At 50.8% G+C, this 22200-nt stretch overlaps 5 protein-coding genes and 1 non-coding gene across 6 annotated transcripts; 4 read left to right on the plus strand and 2 right to left on the minus strand.

Moving 5' to 3' along the window:
- Positions 1 to 291: 291 nt before the first annotated feature.
- J4E85_010563 (uncharacterized protein) lies at positions 292 to 3188 on the plus strand (the record flags this gene model as incomplete). The annotated part of the gene is made up of 5 exons (XM_051474772.1): positions 292 to 303; positions 357 to 507; positions 556 to 2204; positions 2253 to 2918; positions 2976 to 3188. 5 exons carry the CDS (start codon positions 292 to 294, stop codon positions 3186 to 3188), a joined length of 2691 nt encoding a protein of 896 aa, XP_051321448.1.
- Positions 3189 to 8014: 4826 nt separating this feature from the next.
- J4E85_010564 (uncharacterized protein) lies at positions 8015 to 9681 on the minus strand (the record flags this gene model as incomplete). Its single annotated transcript, XM_051474773.1, has 2 exons — positions 8015 to 9529; positions 9580 to 9681. The coding sequence occupies 2 exons, from the start codon at positions 9679 to 9681 to the stop codon at positions 8015 to 8017; spliced, it is 1617 nt and encodes a 538-aa protein (XP_051321449.1).
- Positions 9682 to 10705: 1024 nt separating this feature from the next.
- J4E85_010565 (uncharacterized protein) lies at positions 10706 to 12377 on the minus strand (the record flags this gene model as incomplete). Its single annotated transcript, XM_051474774.1, has 3 exons — positions 10706 to 11092; positions 11152 to 12297; positions 12363 to 12377. The coding sequence occupies 3 exons, from the start codon at positions 12375 to 12377 to the stop codon at positions 10706 to 10708; spliced, it is 1548 nt and encodes a 515-aa protein (XP_051321450.1).
- Positions 12378 to 15557: 3180 nt separating this feature from the next.
- J4E85_010566 lies at positions 15558 to 15656 on the plus strand. The gene has a single exon. It is a non-coding gene; the product is annotated as a tRNA-Asp (tRNA).
- A 490-nt stretch (positions 15657 to 16146) lies between these two features.
- On the plus strand, positions 16147 to 17833 carry J4E85_010567 (uncharacterized protein; the record flags this gene model as incomplete). The annotated part of the gene is made up of 2 exons (XM_051474775.1): positions 16147 to 16502; positions 16906 to 17833. The coding sequence occupies 2 exons, from the start codon at positions 16147 to 16149 to the stop codon at positions 17831 to 17833; spliced, it is 1284 nt and encodes a 427-aa protein (XP_051321451.1).
- Positions 17834 to 18759: 926 nt separating this feature from the next.
- On the plus strand, positions 18760 to 19839 carry J4E85_010568 (uncharacterized protein; the record flags this gene model as incomplete). The annotated part of the gene is made up of 2 exons (XM_051474776.1): positions 18760 to 18789; positions 18907 to 19839. 2 exons carry the CDS (start codon positions 18760 to 18762, stop codon positions 19837 to 19839), a joined length of 963 nt encoding a protein of 320 aa, XP_051321452.1.
- Positions 19840 to 22200: the final 2361 nt, after the last annotated feature.

Genomic DNA, 22200 nt, shown 5'->3' on the forward strand with positions numbered 1-22200 from the left:
TCCGCGACCACCTCTCTTTGTTCGCCGCCGCATCCGTGTGCACCACGCCGCCGCACAATATATTCATAGTCCCTCACTATACCGGCTGGAAAGAGCGTCCGTATTCTCTGCCCCCGCACCTGCCCTGTCTGCGCTGACGCCTGAGCCTAGTCCGACCCTCGCACTCGCGCACGCATAAGCCACCCCGCGCATCCTCCACCGGACTGCACTATATTCTCCGCTGCCTAATAACGTCACTCTCGCCTGTAAATGAACAGCACGCCCGGTGATTCCAGCCGTAACATGGCAGTCATGTCCGCCAATGTGGGTAGCCACTTCCCTATGCATCCAGCATGGCGTACTGACACTTGCTCCAGACTCGACCGCGCGACTACTCCAACGGCATCTCGCTCAACGGCACAGACGCCGAGCGCTCGCACGCATCCCCGTGGGGAAAGACTATCTGGAACAACTCCATCGGCTCGTTTGGGCTTGGCTCCGCTGGCAGAGACAACTCGCGTCCCCGAGGTATGCCACAATTGAATTATGACAAGTGCAACGCTGACCCGCGCCCAGAGAACGGTGCCTCCGCAGATTTGGTCGAAGGCAAGACCGGCTCAGGTTCCCTCCTCGCCAACTCAGAGACCGAATGGAGACCCACCGCCCGACCTGCTTGGGGTGAACATCGATCCGGCAGCATACCGAATGCTAGGAGCTCCGGCGTATCACCAGCCCGGAAGCGATCTGTCGCTCAAGCGCCCGTCCAGCAGTACAGCGACAACTCGCCCTCTTCCTTCTTCCCCTCTGCGAGGGGCTCGCTGGCAGGCCAAGGCTCACACGCGAGACCGGTGAAGCCATTCCTTGACCCCACCACTTCCACCTTCACTTCGCACCAGATTGACTCACTCAACACTGGTTTCACCAACTTTGGATTCGGCCAGACAGATGCCACATCCCAACGCCCAGACACTGGCGTCACATCGTGGCCAGACACAGGCTCAGTCCATTCCCCAAGCGAGGATCGCCGGAGCGTAGCAAACTCAGAGTACTTTGCGTCCTCTAGTGGAGCTGGTTCACAAAATGGAAGTCTGCCTCCGTCCCGACACGGTGCGGAACCCGCACCCTTCGGCCAGGCAGCAGATGCCTTTTCTAGACTCTCTCAGCTTCCCCGTCAAGCATCGTCCTTTTCCATGGCCAGTGGCCGTGCCTTCCAAGAACGAAGCGGGTCGATACAAAGCGAGTCGTTTGGCACGTTCGGAAGGCTGAGCCACGAGCAAGAGCAAGACGCGCGCATGGGACCGAACAGGTCGTTCAGTATCAACGCATTCACGCCAGCAGCAACACCCGGGCAGGACATGAACGGTGCACTCTCCAGAGCAGACGACGGCAACTTCAGCAATGCAGGCACATACACCCCAGATGGTTACCCCAACCACCAGCTCAACTCGCAGCTACGTTCCTCTCAGCTTGACAACAGTCGGAGTGTGCCGAACGGTACTGGCGTTCGTCAGAGTCCGTTCTACTCTCAGATGAGCACACCACCTGTGTACGACCGTCTCAACCCGTATACCAGCGAGCAAATGTTGGCGCATCCCAACAGCGTCACGCAGCTCCAGAACAAACTCGCTGGATTCCAGATGGCGCAACAGGAACGGCGTAACTTCATCTCTCCCAGCCAACTTCACCAGCAACAGTATCAGCACCTCTTTCCCGCAGCTCAGCTGCAAAACCCATACCAGTACCAGTATGGTCTCCCCAACGGCCTGCCCCTTTCCGCTATACCACAGCACATGAACGTGCCTTCGATGCAGCCCATGCAGCCTGTCCAACAGCAGCCACCCAGGGGTCCTCGGGAGCAGCAGGTCGGCGATGGTCTCGGGGCAATGAGCATTGAACTGTCCAACTTCAAGAGAGAGCAAAAGCAGAGCAAGCGATGGGAGCTTACCGACATCAAAGGCCATGTGGTGGAGTTTGCAGGAGATCAACATGGCTCCCGCTTCATCCAGCAGAAGCTCGAATCAGCCAACAGCGAAGTCAAGGAGAGCGTCTTCAGAGAGCTTGAGGAGAACGCGCTGCAGCTCATGCAGGACGTCTTCGGCAACTACGTCATCCAGAAGTTCTTCGAGCATGGAGATCAGGTTCAAAAGAAGATTCTTGTTGCAAAGATGAAGGGCCACGTACTTGCGCTTGCCAACCAGATGTACGCTTGCAGAGTAGTTCAAAAGGTAGATCCCTCTTCCCCACGACTTGAGCATAGATACTAACCACACCAGGCGCTTGAGCACGCACTTACCGAGCAGCAAGCCGAGATGGTCAAGGAACTCGAGAAGGACGTTCTCAAGACGGTGAAGGACCAGAACGGCAACCACGTCATCCAGAAGGTCATCGATCGGGTACCAATGCAGTACATTCAGAAGGTGGTCGAGGCTTTCAGAGGCAACGTCGGTGTACTCTCGGTCAACTCGTACGGATGCCGTGTCGTTCAGCGACTACTTGAGAAGGTGCCAGAGCCACAACGGAGATTCATCCTGAACGAGCTACATGCAGAGGGATCCAAACTCATCACCGACCAATACGGCAACTACGTCACCCAGCATGTCATCGAGCACGGCTTGCCTGAAGACAGGGCTAAGATCGTGGCTTTGATCAAGGCGCAGTTCCTCCTGTTCTCGAAGCACAAGTTCGCCAGCAACGTCGTCGAGCAGTGCCTCAAGTGCAGCGACGATGCGCAACGTCGTGAGCTTGTATCGGTTATCCTTGCCAAGAACGAGCGAGGCGAGTCAAACGTCATGAACCTTCTCAGGGACGGCTACGGCAACTATGTCATCCAGAAGATGCTGGACACGCTCAACCGCGATGACTACGAGAAGTTCGTCCAAGCGCTCAAGCCTGAGCTTGAAAAGGCCAAGAAGGTCATTCCCGGCAAGCAATGTGTTTCGGTAAGTTGTCGCGTGACCTAAACTTTACTTCAACACGGTCGACTAACAGATGCCCAGGTCGAGAAGAAGATGTTCCGCTACGATCGCATCGACTCCCCGACTATGCCCACACCCGCTCTCAGCAGCACTGCGCAGTCGCCGCAGAGCAGCTCCCACCCAAGCACGAACAACTCCACCGTCGACGAACCCGTACATAGCGCGCTTGCGAATGGCAAGTACAGCGCCGCCAACGCCACTGGCGGTGTCAGCATCGAGGACACCGTCCTATAGAGCAACCCGCCCTCCAGAGATACCGCCCACATAGGCCTCGTAATCCGTGAACGATACCCGTCACTCGCCACACATTCCGTTCTACACATCCATACTTGACTGCCAGGGTCGGCGGCATACCTGCATTCTACTGTCCATATACCATACTTATTACTTTTGCCTTTCATTGTTACATATCACTACGATTACCGTCACGTTCCATCATTGAACGGCCACGAAAATCAACGTATCGCTTTCACACACTTTCCCCCCAAAAAGAGCTTGGAGTCTTAATTCGGTTGTTGTTGTCATTGTTGCTTGCTTCTACTGCTCATCTTTATCCTCTTGGGAAATATCTGCTTAGGCAAAGGGCATGGCATCGATGGGGTATGGTTACCACTACTGTATTACCTCATGAAATAATGGGTGCTTGACGGGATCTGTTTTTTTCTTCGGAACGGGCGTACAGGGGGAGATATCTCTGGGTTCTGGTTGGAATACCATGGGAAAGAGGTTACTGATCTCGTAGATGAATGGGTCTCTTGGGGAAGATGGGTGTGGTGTTGTACTATATACTACACATTCATAACTTCATCTGACGTTTCTGTCGATATTTGCCACTGTGATGTGTGTATGTGGTGATCATCTTGATTGACGGACGGGTATGAGTGGAGGCTACGGCTGACCCGCAGCTTTTTTTTTTGGGGCAAACGTCTAGTTGCCGCAGCTCCCGAGGTCATGCAGGTGTGCTGACTAGTTGCTCTAGCTTGGTGGCTATATAAAGGTGCCTCGACTTGCTTCTTTGGCTGATCATCAAACTATATTTTCTTCTTCTATTTTACCAAAAGTTTCGCGATTATCAAGCCATGGCGTGTTTCAAAACCAACCGAGAACATATCATGTTCTCCCGTCGGTCTCCTGGAAAATAAAAAATAACTTCCAACTCTTCACTATGATCTGCTTCGAAAGATGGCAGGTTGCATTCCATGTGAGAGGTTGAGAGGATTGTGGCAAACTGCAAAAACAAAAACAATACCGCTTCAAACCATGAGCGCGCTGCCCTCCCCGTCGCAGCAACTATAAAAGCAGTCTCGCGGACTGAGACTCCTTCCTGCATCTTCCTCCTCTGCGATACTCAAAATCCTCCCGATGAACTTCGCATGTCTGGACTCTCCCAAAAATTCAGAGTACCCGTACGCATGGTTCTCGGTTCGCCTCTCCGCCTTTTACAAAAACGTCATGGTACGAGTCCATGTTGGATTAGAAAGCAAATAGCAGAATTCGGATGTCTGGAGGCCTGAAAAGGCCACCTCTCAGCAGGATGTCTGCCGGTTCGCTCTTGTGCCTTCTAGAAGGGCTATCACAACCTTCTGATGCTGGATCAAAAATGAGTAATAACACCGTGATGTCTGAGGATTCCAAAAGCTAAAAGTCACTATTCAATGTCTGTCGGTTCGCTTCTGTGCCTTCTTCAGAAGATAGAAAGAACAAGTCAAATGTCCTTCTTTTGCTCCTTTGCCGCCCAAATGGGCATTAGCGGCATTCTGGACTGTATAAAAGCTCGTCGTGGCTCGTCTGCTTTCCTCGCATCATCTCTACATGATTCCTCCAGAATACCAAAACGACCATCAGACTCCTTCATGTGGAGAGTCTGGAATAACGAGTACGACAATTCGATGGCTCGCTCGTCCTCTTCCCTGCTTTTATCCATCAAAAACGAATTGTGCGAAGTTTCATGTCTCTGGGAGAAGACTGTCGCTGCCCTTCTTTCCAAACCTTCAAGTCGAAAGTCTGGCTTTTCCGGATATTCAAAAACTTCTTCAGCATAGTACAATGATCAGCAAGACGGCTGGTGCAGTCTTAAAACTTTCTATCTATACGACTATGTGCAGTTCTGGCCTCGGCCTTCCTAAGCAACACACTCCGCATTCTATTCACCAAAACTCACCTAGGGAAATGTCATGTTTGTGCAACGCTGTTTAGCACTTCATGAATATTGGACTTCCTGTTTGTCGTCTTCAAAATCCAAAGACTTCAATCCAATGTTGTGTGTGCGGAAATATACTCAACGACTACACATGATCTGTGCGAGAGGACCTGCGCAGCTTATAAAATCTGATCAAAATCAAAAGTAAAGCGTGGACGACTTATGTCGTTCTCCTCTTCGCTCTTCTCGTATCTCGTCCGCCAGCAAACACATGTTATCACCTGATATGACCGTGCTCTTATACACAACTGCTGTTTATAAATACTTCTCTCTCGCCGCTTTCCTCCACTTCTTCTATCAATATCCTCCTGGTGCGCTATACCAAAATGGCTGTATTACCGGCTCATGTGTGCGGCTTCGAAATACGTTCCCTCTGCCCTTATGCTGTGTTCTCCTCCGCTTCTCTTCCCGCGGTCTCAAAACTCCACTCTTTTGCTTCATGTGCACAGTACTATCGCACACCCAAAAACCGCATAGGCTGCTTGCTCCTAGTCTATTGTAGCATAAATACCACAAGCTTCGTCCCTCTAGAGACTTCGTCAATCCATCTCCAATCCGCGGATACGCCGCACTCAAAACAAAAACTATCGCTTTCATGAGCATGGACCCAAAAGAATTCATGATCTTACTGGTGTTCTCTGGCTGCCTCCCTCTTCCCGACTTCAAAACGACATTGCCTTCAGATTATGTCGAGCACGATCTCTCCACTCTGCCTACCACACCACTCGCCTTGGCTACTCTATAAAAGCTACTCATTTCGTCTTTCCCAAAGCTCTCATCTACTATCCTCAAACCACCAGTTTGCGAAACCAAAACTAACACGCTCTAATCGTGATGAGTGCGAGTCCAAAAACCTGAGGCACAGAGAGAATGGTCTCGGCTGCCCTTCCGCTCGCCAGGCCTATCTCAAATTACATGTTCGAGGATGTCATGGCCAGCTCCAGCTCGCCGAGTTTCCTACTTTACTTTCGTCTCGCGGAAGTGTACAAAACTGATAGCATCTGTCTGGATGATCTTGTCTTCCTTCTCCAACCTATTTGCCTACAAAAGCCCAAACTCCGCTTTTTGAAAGGAAATGAGTGTGCACCCGAAAGTTCAACATGGATCGTACATGCTTTTCCTTGCCTCTCTTTGCCAGATTCAAAAGAGCCACAATATAACCCACGGCTGGCGAGATCTTGCGGTCTTCTTCGCACGCCACGGCGAGGCACTTGCATATAAATATCTCTGCCTCTTGGAAGATTCATGCCTTCATCCTCCACCGACTACTTCTCGGGGTATACCAAAACCGAAAAATATCCTGTTGATGAGTGTGCGCCAAAGTAGAAGAGTCGAGGTTCTATGTTCTTGCCTGTCGCTCTCATCTAAATCCAAAGCTATCACTGAAAAGCATCATGGTCGGCACGATCTTGCGTCCTGCACACTTGCTTGACACGCATCAAAAGTGCACAGGTGCAAATTCATGGCCTGAGAGGCAGAGTTGTCTCGCCATGTCATGGTGCTGCCGCTGGGCATAAATACACCCCTTTCGCGAGCTTCGTTCTTACTTCCTATCCTCTATCCTCTGCTCCGCGTTATTAGAAAAGTAAACGGGAAAAAAACATGTGTGCACACCAAAATCCAAGTCCTAACTACCTATGTCCTCTTCTCCCGTTTCTGCCCACGGTATCTATCTTAAACATGGGCAGAGGCTCTCCATGGCCTTTCCTGTTCTTTCACAGAAACGTATTACACGACTACACCACGGCTGAACGCAATCATGCTTCAATGGTCGCCTCAGATCGTATAGTTCGTGCCCTCGGCCTGAAGGTCTGTCATACCAAAAGCTCCAAAGGCTCTCGCATATGACTGTGCAACAAAATAACACACTGGGCATACAATGTCCGCGCTTTTCCTTCCGCTTCTAAAATGTACGCAAGCACTGGAAAGCCGCTATTTGTACTCTACATGGCTGCGCAAATTGATCCCACAATCTCGTCATACTGCGACGCTACGAATAGATATGAATACTGCCCGCCTGTCACTTCAAGTCCTTTACTCCACGCACTCGACCTTTCTGTCCAAATCACACCAAAATAGCTGCAACTGCAACTGATGTTTTCGCCTGCCTGTCTTCCTGCGAGTCGCAAAACACCACACATCAAGACCAATGGCTGCCACAACACACTCACTTTTTTTTCATGACTATGAACCTCCGGTCGCCTATGGATATCTTCTCACTATCGCCGGTGTTCTCTTCTTCCTTCAAACTTAGCAGCTAATTCATAATACTAAAAAAGGCTTCTGAGGAGTGTATGGGTGCGCATCAAAAATCCTGGACAACTCTTCCATGCTCTTGCTCGCCTCTCATATCGCAAGGTTTCAAAGAACGACAGCTTTTGTTTGATGGCCGTCACATGTTTCCAAGCTATTTTATAGATCCAACAATCCATATGTATACATGGACAAAGCGATCCTCATGTGCTCGCCTGTCCTGTTCTCCAGGGGCCCTGAGACGTGAATTCATGCCGCCCGGTGGGTACGAGGCTCTCCGGTTTCTTGCATGAAGCTGCTCTTGTTGCTGTGACTGTCGAATTGGTACTGATGTTGGGGTGCAAAGCGATGTGGTGAAGAACGGATAAATAGCTACTGAAGGGTAAATACGTACTCGATGACGTTTGCTACCCACTCCTTCCTCATTCTCGCTCACGTCCGGTGCCCCATTCCATCATTTACGTCCCGAATTCGGTGGCTAGTGGTGTCCGAGGCACGCACTTCCCCCGCTGCAGGTTATTGGTCTGGCAAACCCGGCATATCTTATTCGTAGACGTATGCAATAACGCACAGTACTACGAAAATATGATCGTCGCACGACCAGCTACTACCATATTACTTCATCGATCGGTTCATTCCTAAGTAAGATTGTAGTTTTCTGAAGGTAGCCTGCCATATCCTCTTCTTTGACTGGTACCGCCACGATCTCCGTATGGTTGCGGCCACGGGACGGTAAGGTCATCAGTCCGCGCACGTAGTAGTAATGAGGCCACTGATGACCCTGGAAGTCCTTCGCCATGTCGAGATACCCCGGAGTCACGGTAGGGCTGTTAGCATAAATCTCGATCGGCGAACTTCGCGCTGCTAGGTATCGTAGGACCTCGGTTGCCAACTGGGAGTATTGTACCGCATGTTCAACTGGATTGCCGAATTCAACATTCGACCACGTTGCTAGCAAATGCGTAAGGCGCAAGCTGCGAAGCAAAGGAAAGCGGGCTATTACGTCCAAAGCCTTTGCAAAGTTTTGTTCCTGAGGAAACAGATATGGTACGCCACATGTCATAGAGCGGATATCGATAGCAGCGACATGAACACCGAGCTCCTCTATCTTTGGACATCCAAGTAGAAGTGTCTCGAGCTCGGTAGCCGTGTAGCAGTGGTTCCTGGCTTCGGATAGCGGAAGGCGACTTGGACGATACAACGGATCCAAGTGGAGAAGTCGTAGAGTTTGCCCGTGTCGACACATCTTCTCCACATTGACATGCTGAGGATTTCGGGTCGCGACAAAGAGCCTCTCCAGGCCTGAGAAGCATCCGATAAACTGATTTAAGAACTTCAATAAATCTGGTTCTTCGAAAGATTGTGTAAAACACAGCGACTTCAAAGCGAAGCTGTCCAGTGCGGAGTATTCGATGCTCAAATGCTCTAAAAAGGACGAGACATTGATACAGTAGCTTATCTCAAGATCTGTAAGAGACTGGAGATCAGTGATCTTCCCCAGATGGTAAGGGCCGTCGAATAGGTTGAGGTACGACAGGCGAAGGTGTCGAAGCCTCAGAGGTATGAAAGTACTAGGACATTTCCACCTTTTAAGAGAAGCCAAGTCTCGTAATTCGGGATTGGATGGCTTGAACCCGTTGTAGTGTGCAATATTAAGGGTCTCCAAAGCTGGTGTGTTGAGAAGCCACGCATTAAAGTCGTCATCTTTGGCGGGTGTAATGGTCAATTCTCGAAGCTTATTCAAGTTGCCTACAAGGAAGCGAGAGTCCGGACGGCTATGCTGCAGTCCAGGGTGCTGATATGTAAGCTCTTCAATCAGATTTTGAGAGCGAATCAAAAGGCCCAAGGTCCTGGGGTTCCCAGTCGGTAGCTCCACGGTGCGTAATGTGTTTTGGGTCAGGACAGCGATCAGCTGCAGCACCTTCTCGGAGACATCAAAAGACGTGATCTTAAGATTCTTGACGTTATCGAGAAATCCATTAGGTGGAGATAACAGTAGCGCGTCGAAATCGCGACCTCGTTCCTGGAGATGGGAGCTGAAAGTCTTCCAGAGCACAGTCGAACTAGACTTTCGCCATCGTTTGTTGGCTAGTCCAAGGTTCTTGAGCGCTTGGCCTGGCAACTGCGTCTGCATTAGCATCATGACAGTATTTGATCTTGCTGATAGTTTACCAGCTCGCACACCTGGAGCCGCAGCTCCTGTGGTAGCTTTCCAATGTAACCTTGCACACTAGGTACTAGGGCCATGTCGAGTTCGCCTGATGCTTGCGGCATTTTGGTTGATGAATTCGCTGGTTATGGTGCAGTCCAGGGTAAAGTCGTGTGGTCAGTTGATCAGTCGATGAGTAGTAGAGCCGGAGCAGGTGAGGTTCTTATTCGATAGATGCGCGCGTTGGTCCCTGCACCGGCAGGAGCGTAGAATGAGTGAAATTGAAGTCAGCCACCAAAGGCTGCAGCGTGAGCAACATGAGCAAGTTCCCATTCACTGACGACATGAATAATCAGTTGTAGCTTGCATACCCAAGTTAGTGAAGGCGTTGCAGTCACTGCTTCATATAGTTCCAGTCGGGCCCAAGGTAAAGCGCGTCCGAAAGACATCATGATGGAAGTACTTGCCAGCACTGCATCAAGCGACCAATATCTGGTCATACTATTCCTCAATGAGCCTCATGAATAGCTGTTGGAAGCACCACTGCCCATCTCCTGGTAGCGTTCGAGGTACGTCAGGTTAGCGGGTACGGATGGCTTAACGAGACGCGTCGCAAGATAAAAGAATCACGCGACGGTAATAGATTGGGAGACGCCATGTAGATGAGGTGGGACGCGTCCATAGATCTGCGAGATCCGATGAGAGCTGGCGGAGGTTGTATGGTGCGAGATGATGGTGGAAGAACAGGCGTCTCGGGGACTCGGAGATTGACTTCAGCAAGCACCCGTGCGTTACGCTATCCACATTTGGAAAATCACGACGCGTGATGTCATTGCGAGCTGTGCGCCCAAAACTCATCACGATATTTCGCGCATCTCGCAGGAGTTGAGGAATTGACATAAAGATTGTGGTATTGGAATGTTTTGGTACTATCCTCCTAGCTGTATAGTAACATGCGTTATCCGCTACACTCTAGAAGGACACATGATACGCCCATAACTCTCTTGAACACTAGGTGCGCGGCAAAGAAACTCGGGTTTCCTGAAATGTATCGACCATACTAGGCCAAAGGATGCATTGTCTTCCATCTCATGGCTCTGCCACCATAACACACCGCGAATATCCTCCGGCCACCTTGTCTCCAGCCGCTTACTTCCAGAAAAGCATATCCTCATGTTGGCCATGTTCTAGCATGGGAACAGCAAGAGCGCGCGAAACCTGCTTTCCTCCGCGCGTTGCTACTTTCAAAATTCCGCGACGGTAGGAGAAGTCGGGAAATGAATGCCCATTCATGTCCATGAAGCCCGCCGACGAGTATGTATCTTCTGGCCAGTAGCCCGGACCAAAGGCAAGAAGCTTGATGGGCGATTCGTGGTCTGCAAAAAACTCCATGATGACATTGGCTACTTGTTGATAGCGGAGTTGATGTTTGTGGATGTTGTAGTCATATATCTCCTCCTCGTCCTCATTTTGTACTTGAAACAAAGGATGGGTAATACGGAGGTTGCGGAGGTTGCGTAGCCGGGTGAGAGGTAGCTATGATGAAGTCAGTGTGTCATTCACGGCCAACTTTGGCGTCATCGTGGAGCACCTACTAAAAGATCGGAAACTTTCACATCCTCCTGTAAACCTCGTCCAGTATCGTGCACATTGAAAGTGTCATATGCAGTATAGTCTCCAAGGTCCCAATCAACAAGATTAAGACTGAGCGCTTCAATGTGCGGACAACTTGCCACGAGCCTCTCAAGCTCTTCAGGCGTATAACGTTCGACGTTTCCCGTATAGAGACCTCTGTAGTCGTGAAGATTGGGGAAGTGATCAATGTGCAGGTAGCGCAGAGATTCTCCATGGCGGCAGATGCTAGCAATAGACGGGCGCATGGCCTTGATTGTGGTGATGCAGAGAGTCTCGAGTGTCGGAACGGCTTCAAGAAAGTATTCGATCTCGGTGTTAAATGGCTTCTCTCTTCCCAGGACGCTCAATTGTCGGAAGATGACTGAGTTGAGTGCGGGCTTGTCGCATTTGAAAAACTCATCGGCGAGGCACTGTACGGTGCGCGGCATATCCGAACAGTTACTCAGAAGCAGACTTTGTAGGCTACTCAGGTTGGTCATACCGCCGAAGCAATCCTCTTGCTTTTCGATAAAAGCAGAGTGGATCTCGATATTGCGTAGATCCAAGAGCACTTCCAGTTTTGGCATACTCCAGGAGTAGGGTCTTCCGTTATGTGCATCTTGAGCCTTGGGTTTGATTGCGAGTCTTCGGAGAACGGGAGTGAAAGCCAAACATTTGGCATCGGCATGGCGATCTGCTTCTTGTGGTAGAAGTGTCAAATCTTCCAGCTTGTCTAGATTTCCTTTGAGTAGCTTGTCGTGCAAAGTCGTTGAAGGAAACGAAAGTTTCGATAGCTGGGATTGAGTTTTGAGTATAAGACCAACCATACGTTCGTCAAAATTTAGCGTGGTCGTGAACGCTCGAAGGCTGTTTCGAGGTAGCGCGCACAGAAGCTCAAGAAAACGAATTGAGATATCCGCAGTGGTGGGGAAATGACCTTCCTCATAATTGTGTCCGTGAATATCCAGGTCCTTGATCATGTCTAAGATATCATCCGAACGAAGTAGCGCATCGATCGTGCTGCCCTCCCAGAGATTGGTAGTGAAGGTGTTCCAAAGTACTGTGCCAGCTACAGAGCTCCAAGCTTTGTCGACCAGGCGGGCATGTTTCTGATCATCTTGCGGAAGCTGTATTTCCGTTAGCAATTGCACGTCACATCGCACAAAGACAGGAAGCGTTTATGGCTGCTTACAAGTTCGCAGATCATGTGTCTAAGCTCAGTCGGCAGGACCTTCGTATGGTCGAGCATGGCAGGCGCCGTCATCGTAGGAGCTTGATACGCTTGTCGGTTGCGCGGTTCGCAAGGAAATGTATGGTTGAAAGTAGCCCAGTTATGTGAGTAGAGACAAGATCAGTTCTCTGGAGGTAAAGAAGTCAGGGGAACGAGCAACGCAGGGGAACGAGCAACGCTACTTCTATATGTGCAGGTCCGTTTTCACCAGGCAACGGACGTGCACAGGTCTGCTGTTGAACGCATTGACTTCTTGGTCCGGTGAAAGTACCGAGTCTTGACAGACAACGAAAGCCGTTCTACAGGAGGGCGCTTCGAGCGCCCTTTGTCGAAGACCTTGGCCAGGACACTACGCGGCGTTGAAGACTGCACTTCGAGATTCCAGCAGTGAAGTCATCAACACCGTTGTCTCTCTAACTGCTGTACTTTGTGATCAGTGTCAAGATTTATGGATGCTGCCCGGTTTTGATCTCGAATGGTGAAAGGAAAGATCGATTAGGAGCTGTGTCAACACTGGACGCGCTGCCACCAGGCGCTCACTTCACAATCTTCCATCAATAGTACGGGTCTAAACTGCAGAAAAAACGTGCGCATTCCAGATGTAATGAAACTGTTGATAGAATTGCGATACCTTGCTTCGTTCAAAAACCTATCAGCATGCTCCTCATTCAAGTCTTGCTGTAAACCAGGAAGTGGTCAAATAGCTGTCGGCCGTGAAAGTATCCTCCGTGTACCGTAGTGGGCGTCTGCGTCACAACCTCGGTAAAATCATTTCCCAGGAGCGCTTTGACTTGCGCACGAACTTGGTCGAGAAGTTCAATATCCAGTATCTCGCCAGCAAAGTCATCAAGATGGAAAAGCTCAATTTCGAGCGTTTGTAGGTCCGTGCACATCCGGATGAGTTGACTGTAGGGGAAATGCACTTTGACACGAAATTCCACCCCGCGGTACTGCATCTCGTCGCGTCTGAAGTCGATATCGGGGATTGCAAGAGCGACTTTGAGCGAGTGGGTTTGCGGGGCATTTCCTACGTGGTTAACCAGCAATCGAAGCCACTCTTTCTCATCGAATGCGAATGTAACATGTATTATACCATCGTCTCGGTGAATGATGGAGAACGTATGAACTGGACGTTGGAATGGTAGGCGAGCGAATGATATGGAGTTGGCAAATTTGGGGCTCATGATCATCGTGTCTGGTGGATCTAGTTGATGGTGGTCAATGTCGTCATAGTCTATTGGCCAGAGATTCCAATGCGCCTGTTTCCGGAATACATCAATAGCTTCGTCTAGGAATATTTTACTCGTCAACAGCCAGATAGGTAAACAGGCGTGTTGACCTGGACGCCACGGAGGTTGTTCGTATCTGGCTGCGTACCAAGCGTCCCGAGTTGTCAAGTCGCTTTCATCCAAGACCGTTCCATCGTAGTAAGCAAGGACACCAGTCTGAGTTTGTGTATGATAGGCTGCGATGCGGTTGTTCATCTTCCAGAGCTCGTCATAGACCATGTTGCGAAGTTCTGGCGGAAGTTCGAAGAACTCCAATATCATAACCGGGCTTGTCGCGCGAGCTCGAGCTTTGAGATTCGCTCTTTTGCCTCTTTTCCCTTTGCTCTTCGCCATCTGAAAATTCTAGCGGAAGTTGTACATTGACTGAGAGACGTTGGAATAGGCTACTATGGCGAGGTAACTGCAACCGCTTTATACAGGTCATGGGAGGTTTGGCGCCAACTCAGCAAGCGGACAAACCTTGAAACGTATAGTCACGAGGACCGCAGGCCGGATGAGATGTGTCTCACACGTTCTGGGCCGTGTTTGTCCCCTTGACATCCTTGCATGTGTTCTCAGCACGATGTCCACGTTTTGTGACCGAGCGCATTGCATGTCTGAAGCATCGGGCAAACCATCGACGCAGCACCAGACCATACTCTGGAAGCCTTATACTTGCTTCTCTATTTCTCCTGGTATGTATTGCGGATCGTGAGGCGCAAGTGATATACGTGGTTGGGGGTCATCGGACTGCGAAGGACGAGTAGAGGGGCCGACGCTTCCGAGGTTGTACTGCGATGCGACATTAACCTTCGCCAATGCAAGTTGCAATGATACACCACCCGCAAGCTATGTTGCTACAAGACTTCTCCGACCTTCTTGTACGATGCATGCCTTCATTAAGGCCGCGTGTGTCTTCAGTCCATTCCAGGGTAAGACGACTGGTGTTGAGATGATGCCCAGGTATCGTGATGCGCGATAAGGATCCACGTGGTTGTGTTGCGCGTAGAGATTGGTGCATATTGTCCACGAAGCATGTACACCACGGTGCGCAGGAATGCGCGTGTAGGCTGCGTGTAGGTGTGAAGTACCTTGGAAGGTTGAGCAAGGGTGTGGCTAGATGTGAGAGATCGCTGGGCGCGCGAGCAGCCCAGGATGCTAAGTGCCAGATTACATAAGACGGGAAGATCGTCATCTCGCAACCTCACTTCTCCAACCAAAGGTTCTTCGTGAGCGCTGCTTACAAGTACTTCAATTCCTTTGGTCTCCTCATAGTAAGATAAAGCGAACACTTTCCGATATACTAAGACCCCGACTAGGTATCACAGGGCACGATCAGTCCATGATCTGGGCATCTCCAGACCTTCTAAGCTCGTGCTACCTAGGTAAATAAGTCTGCAGACGTTCACGCAGAATCATCGTACCCATTATGCGCAAAGTCATGCACACAGTAGCCGGATTCACTACATGTGCGACGAGAACTAAGAATGGAAACTGGGTCTGCGATAGATCGCAAAGTCCAATGCGTTCCCGATCAAGCATGTAGTGTTCAGGCTAAGATCAGGGTGTAGCATCATCATTTTCCAAGATACTATCTAGGTACCGACGATGTGCTGCGTAGCCTACTCAGATAAGTAAGCACTTGAATCGACACATAGTTGCATTGGATGTGACCAGTCGCTCCTGCGATTCCAGGAAGAGTTGGATAGCCCCACCAGTAATCTGTTCCGCCACAATCTCGACCCCACAGGCCAGAATTTCTCATTGCAGTCTCTCGCCGGCCACCACCCTCCAACTGCACTGTCGATATAAAGGCTTGCTACCTCGTTCGTGTTGCATGACGGGGATATGTTTGGGTAAAATGCTAACCCATTCATCAAAACAACAATCTTCAATAGTATAGTGGTCAGTATTTCCGCTTGTCATCTCGGCCTTCTGGCTCTTGACAATTACGCGGGAGACCTGGGTTCAATTCCCAGTTGGAGAGCTTTCAGTCAACTTTCTTTTTGCCGTTTTTCCCGCCCATCCTCTTTTCCTCTGAGGGCGCGGTGAAGACACAGGCAGCTACGGGCAGCAGCCATTTCTTTTTGCAAAACTACATGTGATAGACACCTACAAGACTATGGCTAGGCGGCCACTCCCCCGGCACCGTGCTTACGCTTGGAGTGCGCTCCTACGCGTCAAGCCCTTTCACATCGGGATAGTGAAAACCACAACGCCGCTCTCACGGTGATATCGCACCACCGAGCCTTGGCATTACACTTGTCCGCTCAAGCGCCCTCGCCCTCACGGCTGCATACTTTCAATAGCCCAAAACATCGCGGACACCTCGCGGTCCACCCAGATTACCGGCGCCCACCGACACCTTGATCGAGGCATAATCTGAACACCCTGGAGCCTACATTGCCGCCGGAGAACTCAGATTTACTTGTTCCATCGTAGTGCAGTCTGCAGACCTATTTAGGCTTCTACAAGACATGGCGACAGATCACATTGGCCGACTGCCCGCGGAGCTGAAATGCGCAGTCGTGCGCTATCTGGTCCTCAAGGATCGGCAAGCGGTCTCGCTCATAAACAGGGATTGGGCCGTCGTCGCGATGCCCATCATGTGGGAAACTTTTACCACGGACCTACTCGTCAAGACCGGCCCAGGCTCACGAAATGTGCGCGGTTTAGCATCCCCCTCCTCGAACATCGTCAAGCACGTCCGCAAGATCAACCTCCTCGACCGACCAAACGCGTTTAAAGAAGCGGACCAACTGCCACAATTACTCGCTGCTATCCCTCGCGGACAACTATGTGGCTTCAAGAGCGGAAGTGGGGTACCTATCAGGTAAGTTCTGACTGTACGAAGTGCATGTGAGACATATACTGACTTCGTACCTCTACCTCTGCAGTACGCTCGAGCTCCTACTGCAGATACACCCGAAACTCGAACATTTTATCATCCCTGGTACCCAAATGTCGCAGATATTACAATCGCCCTGGACTGGTTCATCCTTATCAAGCCTCACCCGGATGGAAGTCTCTCCAAATACTATCACTCCACGAGAGTTTCGGGAGCTATGGGTGCGATGTCCTAAGCTGACGCATATCCGTATGATGCAAAGTGAAACTATCACGTCGACGTCAATCAGTTTGCATGAAGGTTATTTCGGGGTCGATACAACGTCTGCAGTCTCAAAAGGTGGATCAGACACGATGCAGTCAGACACGGTCAGCCTTAAACTAAGCAGCCTCCATATCGGTGCTCTCATCCTCCCTGCGACTTTTGGCACCATGTTCCAGCGGATAGACATCATTGCTCTTACCGAACTCGTCCTCGATGGTACCGCACGCGTCGCTAAACTCTTAGAGGCCATGGGCTCGGACTTCCAGAAGCGAGAACCCTCTTTGAGGAAGCTACGGCTTTCCAAGAAGAATGAGGGAGAGTCAAATCAGACCAAATCGCAACTACAGCTGTTCCTGCTCTCCTTCCAGGGACTACGCCAGCTACACTTCGAGTGCAACGACTGCACCAAGATCGATGTGGATGCCATTAGCAACCACGGAGAGACACTCACTGATCTACTCGTCGTCAATGGAGGTATGCATCGGCAAGATGCGACTAAATGTATGAGCGCGGAAGATCTGCGGAAGGTCGCGACCGCATGTCCGAATCTAGAGCAACTATGCCTCAACATATACGAGATCGATCCAGATACCCCCGAGGGCGACTTCCTTAGCCCGAAAAGTGCCACACTTTCAGACTCAACTGAGTTCGAAAATGCTTTGAGCGCTATTGCCAGCATGAAAGCGCTACGGCTACTACGCTTGACGAACCCGCCCAACTATCGCAAAGCCTATCACCGCCAAGGAGAGTTCATGCGCTTCTTCCGCCGATCACTTGAGAGCGGAGAGCAACGCTACGCGTTCCAAGCTCGAGCGGACAGTATCGTACGATACATGGGTGACCGTGGCTCGAACATCAAGCTCCTCGCATTCTCTCCCATTGGATTGCTGACAAAAGCTACCTCAGCAGACAAGAACGGTCATGTTTGGCCCAACTACTTCTACTCCTGCGAGCGGATGAAGGGAAATCGAGGTACGGGGGTCTCAATCGCGAGGGCGGTGAAGGACTGGAAGGCAGAGATGCCGGAGGCTACTATACTAAACGAGGTATGAGTTCGATCATCCTGGAGCCTATAGTGGCCTTGATTCGACTATTTTGCATGTTTTCATCTCAATGTAAGCTGCAGATTTGTTCAGGATTTTCCAGGTATGAGGCGATGCAGCGACGAGCTTGCGCATACGCATGCAGTGTACAGTAGTCGTGAGAGACGATCCAAGTCAAATACCTTCGCAATGTCAAATGCGCTCGAATGCATCACGATAGCTATCAAGAACATTGCGCGTAAGTGTATTCCATTCGCCTCTTCTGATTTGTGGCTGCAGGTGGCGTTGCCTGTTGCCTGATGCCTGGAGTGAAACTGGTCTAGCGTAATGCATAAAGGCAAGTACAACTGCGCAGTCCCCAGATGAACATCTCGCCTTCCTGTCCATCTTTCCCCACCACCCCGCCACTCGCATTATGGCAAACCTCCTTGCACTACCAGCAGAGATATTGCGCACAGTTCTGATACACGCCGTCGACGTCCGAGGTCTCAAGCGAGGGTTACGATTGAGGCTGGTGAACAGTATGCAACAGCAATTAACGCGCAGCTGTAATGCCGCCTGCTAATTCTTCGGCAGAAGAGTTCTCTCAACAAGTGAAGGATGCGCTTCAAGAATCCGAGCTACTGGACGACGTACATGGATATCGCTTTAGGTTCTCCCATTCGCCCGAGTTTGTCGCCTTTTGGCAGACATTCCTCACCAACAAGATCATAGGGAAGAAATGGGCCCAGGTGGAGATATGCGAACGCATATATCGCGCCGCCGAGTGTCTCCGCCGGATTAGCCATCCCCAGGAAACTAACGAGAAAACACTGCACACAATCTTGCGACAATACATCCATGCCTTCTGTCGCAATCCAGTGCGCATACTGTCGAGAGCACGTTCTAAAGACCCAATTCAGTGTCGAATGTATGATCAAGCATGCCTTCTGGAGATGGCCATACTCAACGACAGTCCAGAGGGAGTAAATTCTCTGCTCAATGACCCCATCTTGGACGAGATCATATCGCATTGTCTCAATCCCTGGTCCAATCCGTGCGGGACGCGTCAAAATGGACTAGTAACAATAGACTGTAAACAGGACCTTGCCTCTCTTGCCGCTGAGAACGGGAACATGGCGTTACTCGAAAAGGTCTTCCTGCATCCGGATTTCAAACAACAGTCAATATATCATCGACACGAAGCCTTCGAGGCTGCATTGAGAGGGGGCCAGTTGGACGTAGTGAGGTTCATCATGGAGCCGCGTTGGGACTTGCCCGGAAAGGGGCCATATCGCACTCACAGTTTGAATCAGCATACACTGGTGTCCGGGGTCTTCAAAAGTCCATCGGCCGATTTCGTCACTCAGCTCCTTGGCCTGATAGCCTCTCGTCCGATAAAAGCCCATGGTATCGAAGCCGTCCATCCTGGACACGACACACTCTTGTGCCTCGTCGCACGGAAGAGCCCGCAAAGAGTCGATGTGGCAGAACGGCTTCTCGAGCAGGGGGCTTCACTTAAACAGAAGGCGCATGTCAAGAGACGAGGAACTGAAGCCTCCTACACTGGTTCTGACAATCCGCTTGAACAAGCCATCAAAGGTGGCAACGAGGAAATCCTTCGTCTGCTTCTGAATCGTGGTGCGGATGCCAGGGTCCTCGACAACGATACTTTGGAAGTAGCTGTTAAACGAGGGCGTCTGGATATAGTGCGCATGTTGGTAGAGAACGGTACGCGTGTCACACCGCGGCTCCCATCGAATGGTCGCAAGGAGCACTGGAGGTGGACAGAAGACAGGCTGATGGCGCACGCCGTGCTTACGGAGAACGAGGCACTGTGCCGATACCTGGTCGAACGTGGAGCTATCGTCAATGAACATGCCTTGTGGGCCGCTGCCGATGCATCGCTGGTATCAATGGTTCGGTTTCTGGTCGACGTTGGGGCCGAGATCAATGAGCAGATGATCAAACGCGCGAAACGTTACAGTCATCCAGACGTTGCGACCATACTGCAAGCACATCACAACAGCACCTAAAGTTATCAACCTCCTTCCAGAAGCGCGTTCTTCCGCTCCCACCTCCAACCACATCTCGCGCGCCCGTCCGTGCCTCCGGCAAACCAACCGACCAAGCGAGAAAGCGAAAAACGCACGCCCACCCCAGGAAACTTCCGCGTGCCAAAGGACCTACATCGGGCGCCGAACCCTGCTTGCGATTCAAAATTCAATAGCCCATCAACAAAAAAACGCGTCGCGCGCACAGAAGTCCCTGCACGACTTGTCAACTCAAAATGTTTTCTCAACACGTAACTTTGGCGAAGAAAGCTATCGAACAATATTGTATTTGCGCAGGGCGGTGAGAAGAGAGAAGAGGCACCAAGCGCGCAATGCCCATGCCCATGCGGATATGTAATCGTCAGATCTGACATTTTAGTACCGACCGTGTCCGAGTTGTGGAACTGGGAACGACGCTGTTGGATACGTGCTGTCAGCGAGATTCGAGAAGACATGCGAACATGGGAGTATCCTGGTCTGCGCTGGTGAGCCGCATGGTCCTGGTAAGAAAGTGGTGATTGTGGTCACGAGGCCTAATGTAGCTTTGACAATACGACGTATCCCTCCTTTCGTGGCGCTCGAACCTTGAACGCGCCTTTTCACCCAGCCAACGTACGTGACGGTGACGTTTTCCATCGCGCATCACGCGCTAGATAGCGGGATAGACGTTTACTACCGTGGTGGTCTGTTACGGCTGTTGTTTCTCCTCTGGCCAACTAACCACACACACGGTATCTTCATCTCCTACCTTCCCTCTCCATGTCCCATAGCATGTCACCCACCTAAATGCACATCATCCTTCTCATCTCCTCTCTCACCCCGTCCCATGCCTTCATAACACCTAAGTAGTTATTAATCCCATCCCCATCTCCTTAGCATTAAGCCCGTTCCGCTTTACGCCCACCTCCGAAGCTAAGAGGCGGCTGTTTCATATTCATCCCTGACCAGCACACACGGCACTAGCAGAAAGAACAGACCCATGAGGGTCCCTGCGTCAAATTGATCAATGGAAAACTGACTCACGGGCTAACGACGTTTGTTTCGAAACTAGCTAGGGTAAGGCGACAGGCTGTAGCGAGTCTAGTGATGGGTGGGGAATTCGAGTGATGGGTGCTGGGTGCTGGGATGAATTGGTGGGTTGGTAAGCTTGGTACTTACTTGGGTGATGATGTGGTGATGCGGTGATGGGGGAGAGGAGAGGGGAGAGGGGACAGGTATCCTAGTGGTGATCATGGAAAAATTGCGATACGATAATGGATGGGTTGTCGTGCGTGAGTATTTGCCCGAGATGTTGTGAAGGACGGTGCGTAACTGAACTATGGCTTTCAAGATCATCACCACAATGCGTCGTTCTCGCAGGAGATGGACATTCTGTCCAGCCTGACCGTCCTCCACATCCCTCATCACCCTCATCACCAAGACCCTCAAGATCACCAACTTCACATCTATCACATCTACATATCACACCTGCCAAACTCCCGAAGTCCCTCCGTCTCCTACCCTGTCCCACCTGTCTATCTCACGGATGCGATTTGCCCGCCAAACGCGGTGTTCGTATAGTCTCGTGACGCCTTCAACATCCTCGCTCAATTCCCGCTTCCTCATCAATCTGTTACATAGACCCGGCGTAGGGCTGCATATTCCGATCTCAAGTAGATCTTCGATTTTGCGCTTGTGGTGCAGGCATGTTGATACAGAAACAGCGGGGGCAGAGAGAGAGATCAACACCTGGGCAACTGTGGTCCGCGGAGGAGACAAGGTCTACGATGACGAAATGATGGACAGGAGAGGTGAATATCGCAATCCCCCCTCCTACCATGTTGAGAGGTGTGATGCGCGTCATTGCTATTCTCGCGTGTGTGTTGGATGCAGGTGGAGAACAGGGGGGCATGATTGGCATGATTAGCATTGCATACATACGTGTAGTCTCACGTGTGCGGTGTGAGGTTGAATCCGGTGGTCTTGGTACCTAGGTATACCGTGGGGCTAGACTGTCTCGGTGTCTTTTCTGCGCATTCGTTGTCTAAGGTAGCTAGGTATGAAGCACACCGACTTGCGAGACTAGAAAATACGATGTGTTGTCGTCCAATAGAACTCCGCGGTCTAGTCGGTCAAACTAACGTATTGTCGCGTGTCACCAATCAACGCATGCAAACCACGTAAGTCACGACACCGAAACCATCATAGTTTGTAAAATCGTTGCAAAAATTGAACATTCTTATTGTGGCAGCTAGGGTAAAGTGCGTCACTGTGCGTGAGCGCTACTCCGAATCAACTGTTGTCCTGCCTCTCTGTCGCCGATCCCACTAGACATTTGCGCGTGCTTAACAGAATTAACACACA

This window comes from Alternaria conjuncta, assembly GCF_024043145.1.
Source record: "Alternaria conjuncta strain BMP 0040 chromosome Unknown scaffold_24, whole genome shotgun sequence".
NCBI classification, from domain to species: domain Eukaryota; kingdom Fungi; phylum Ascomycota; class Dothideomycetes; order Pleosporales; family Pleosporaceae; genus Alternaria; species Alternaria conjuncta.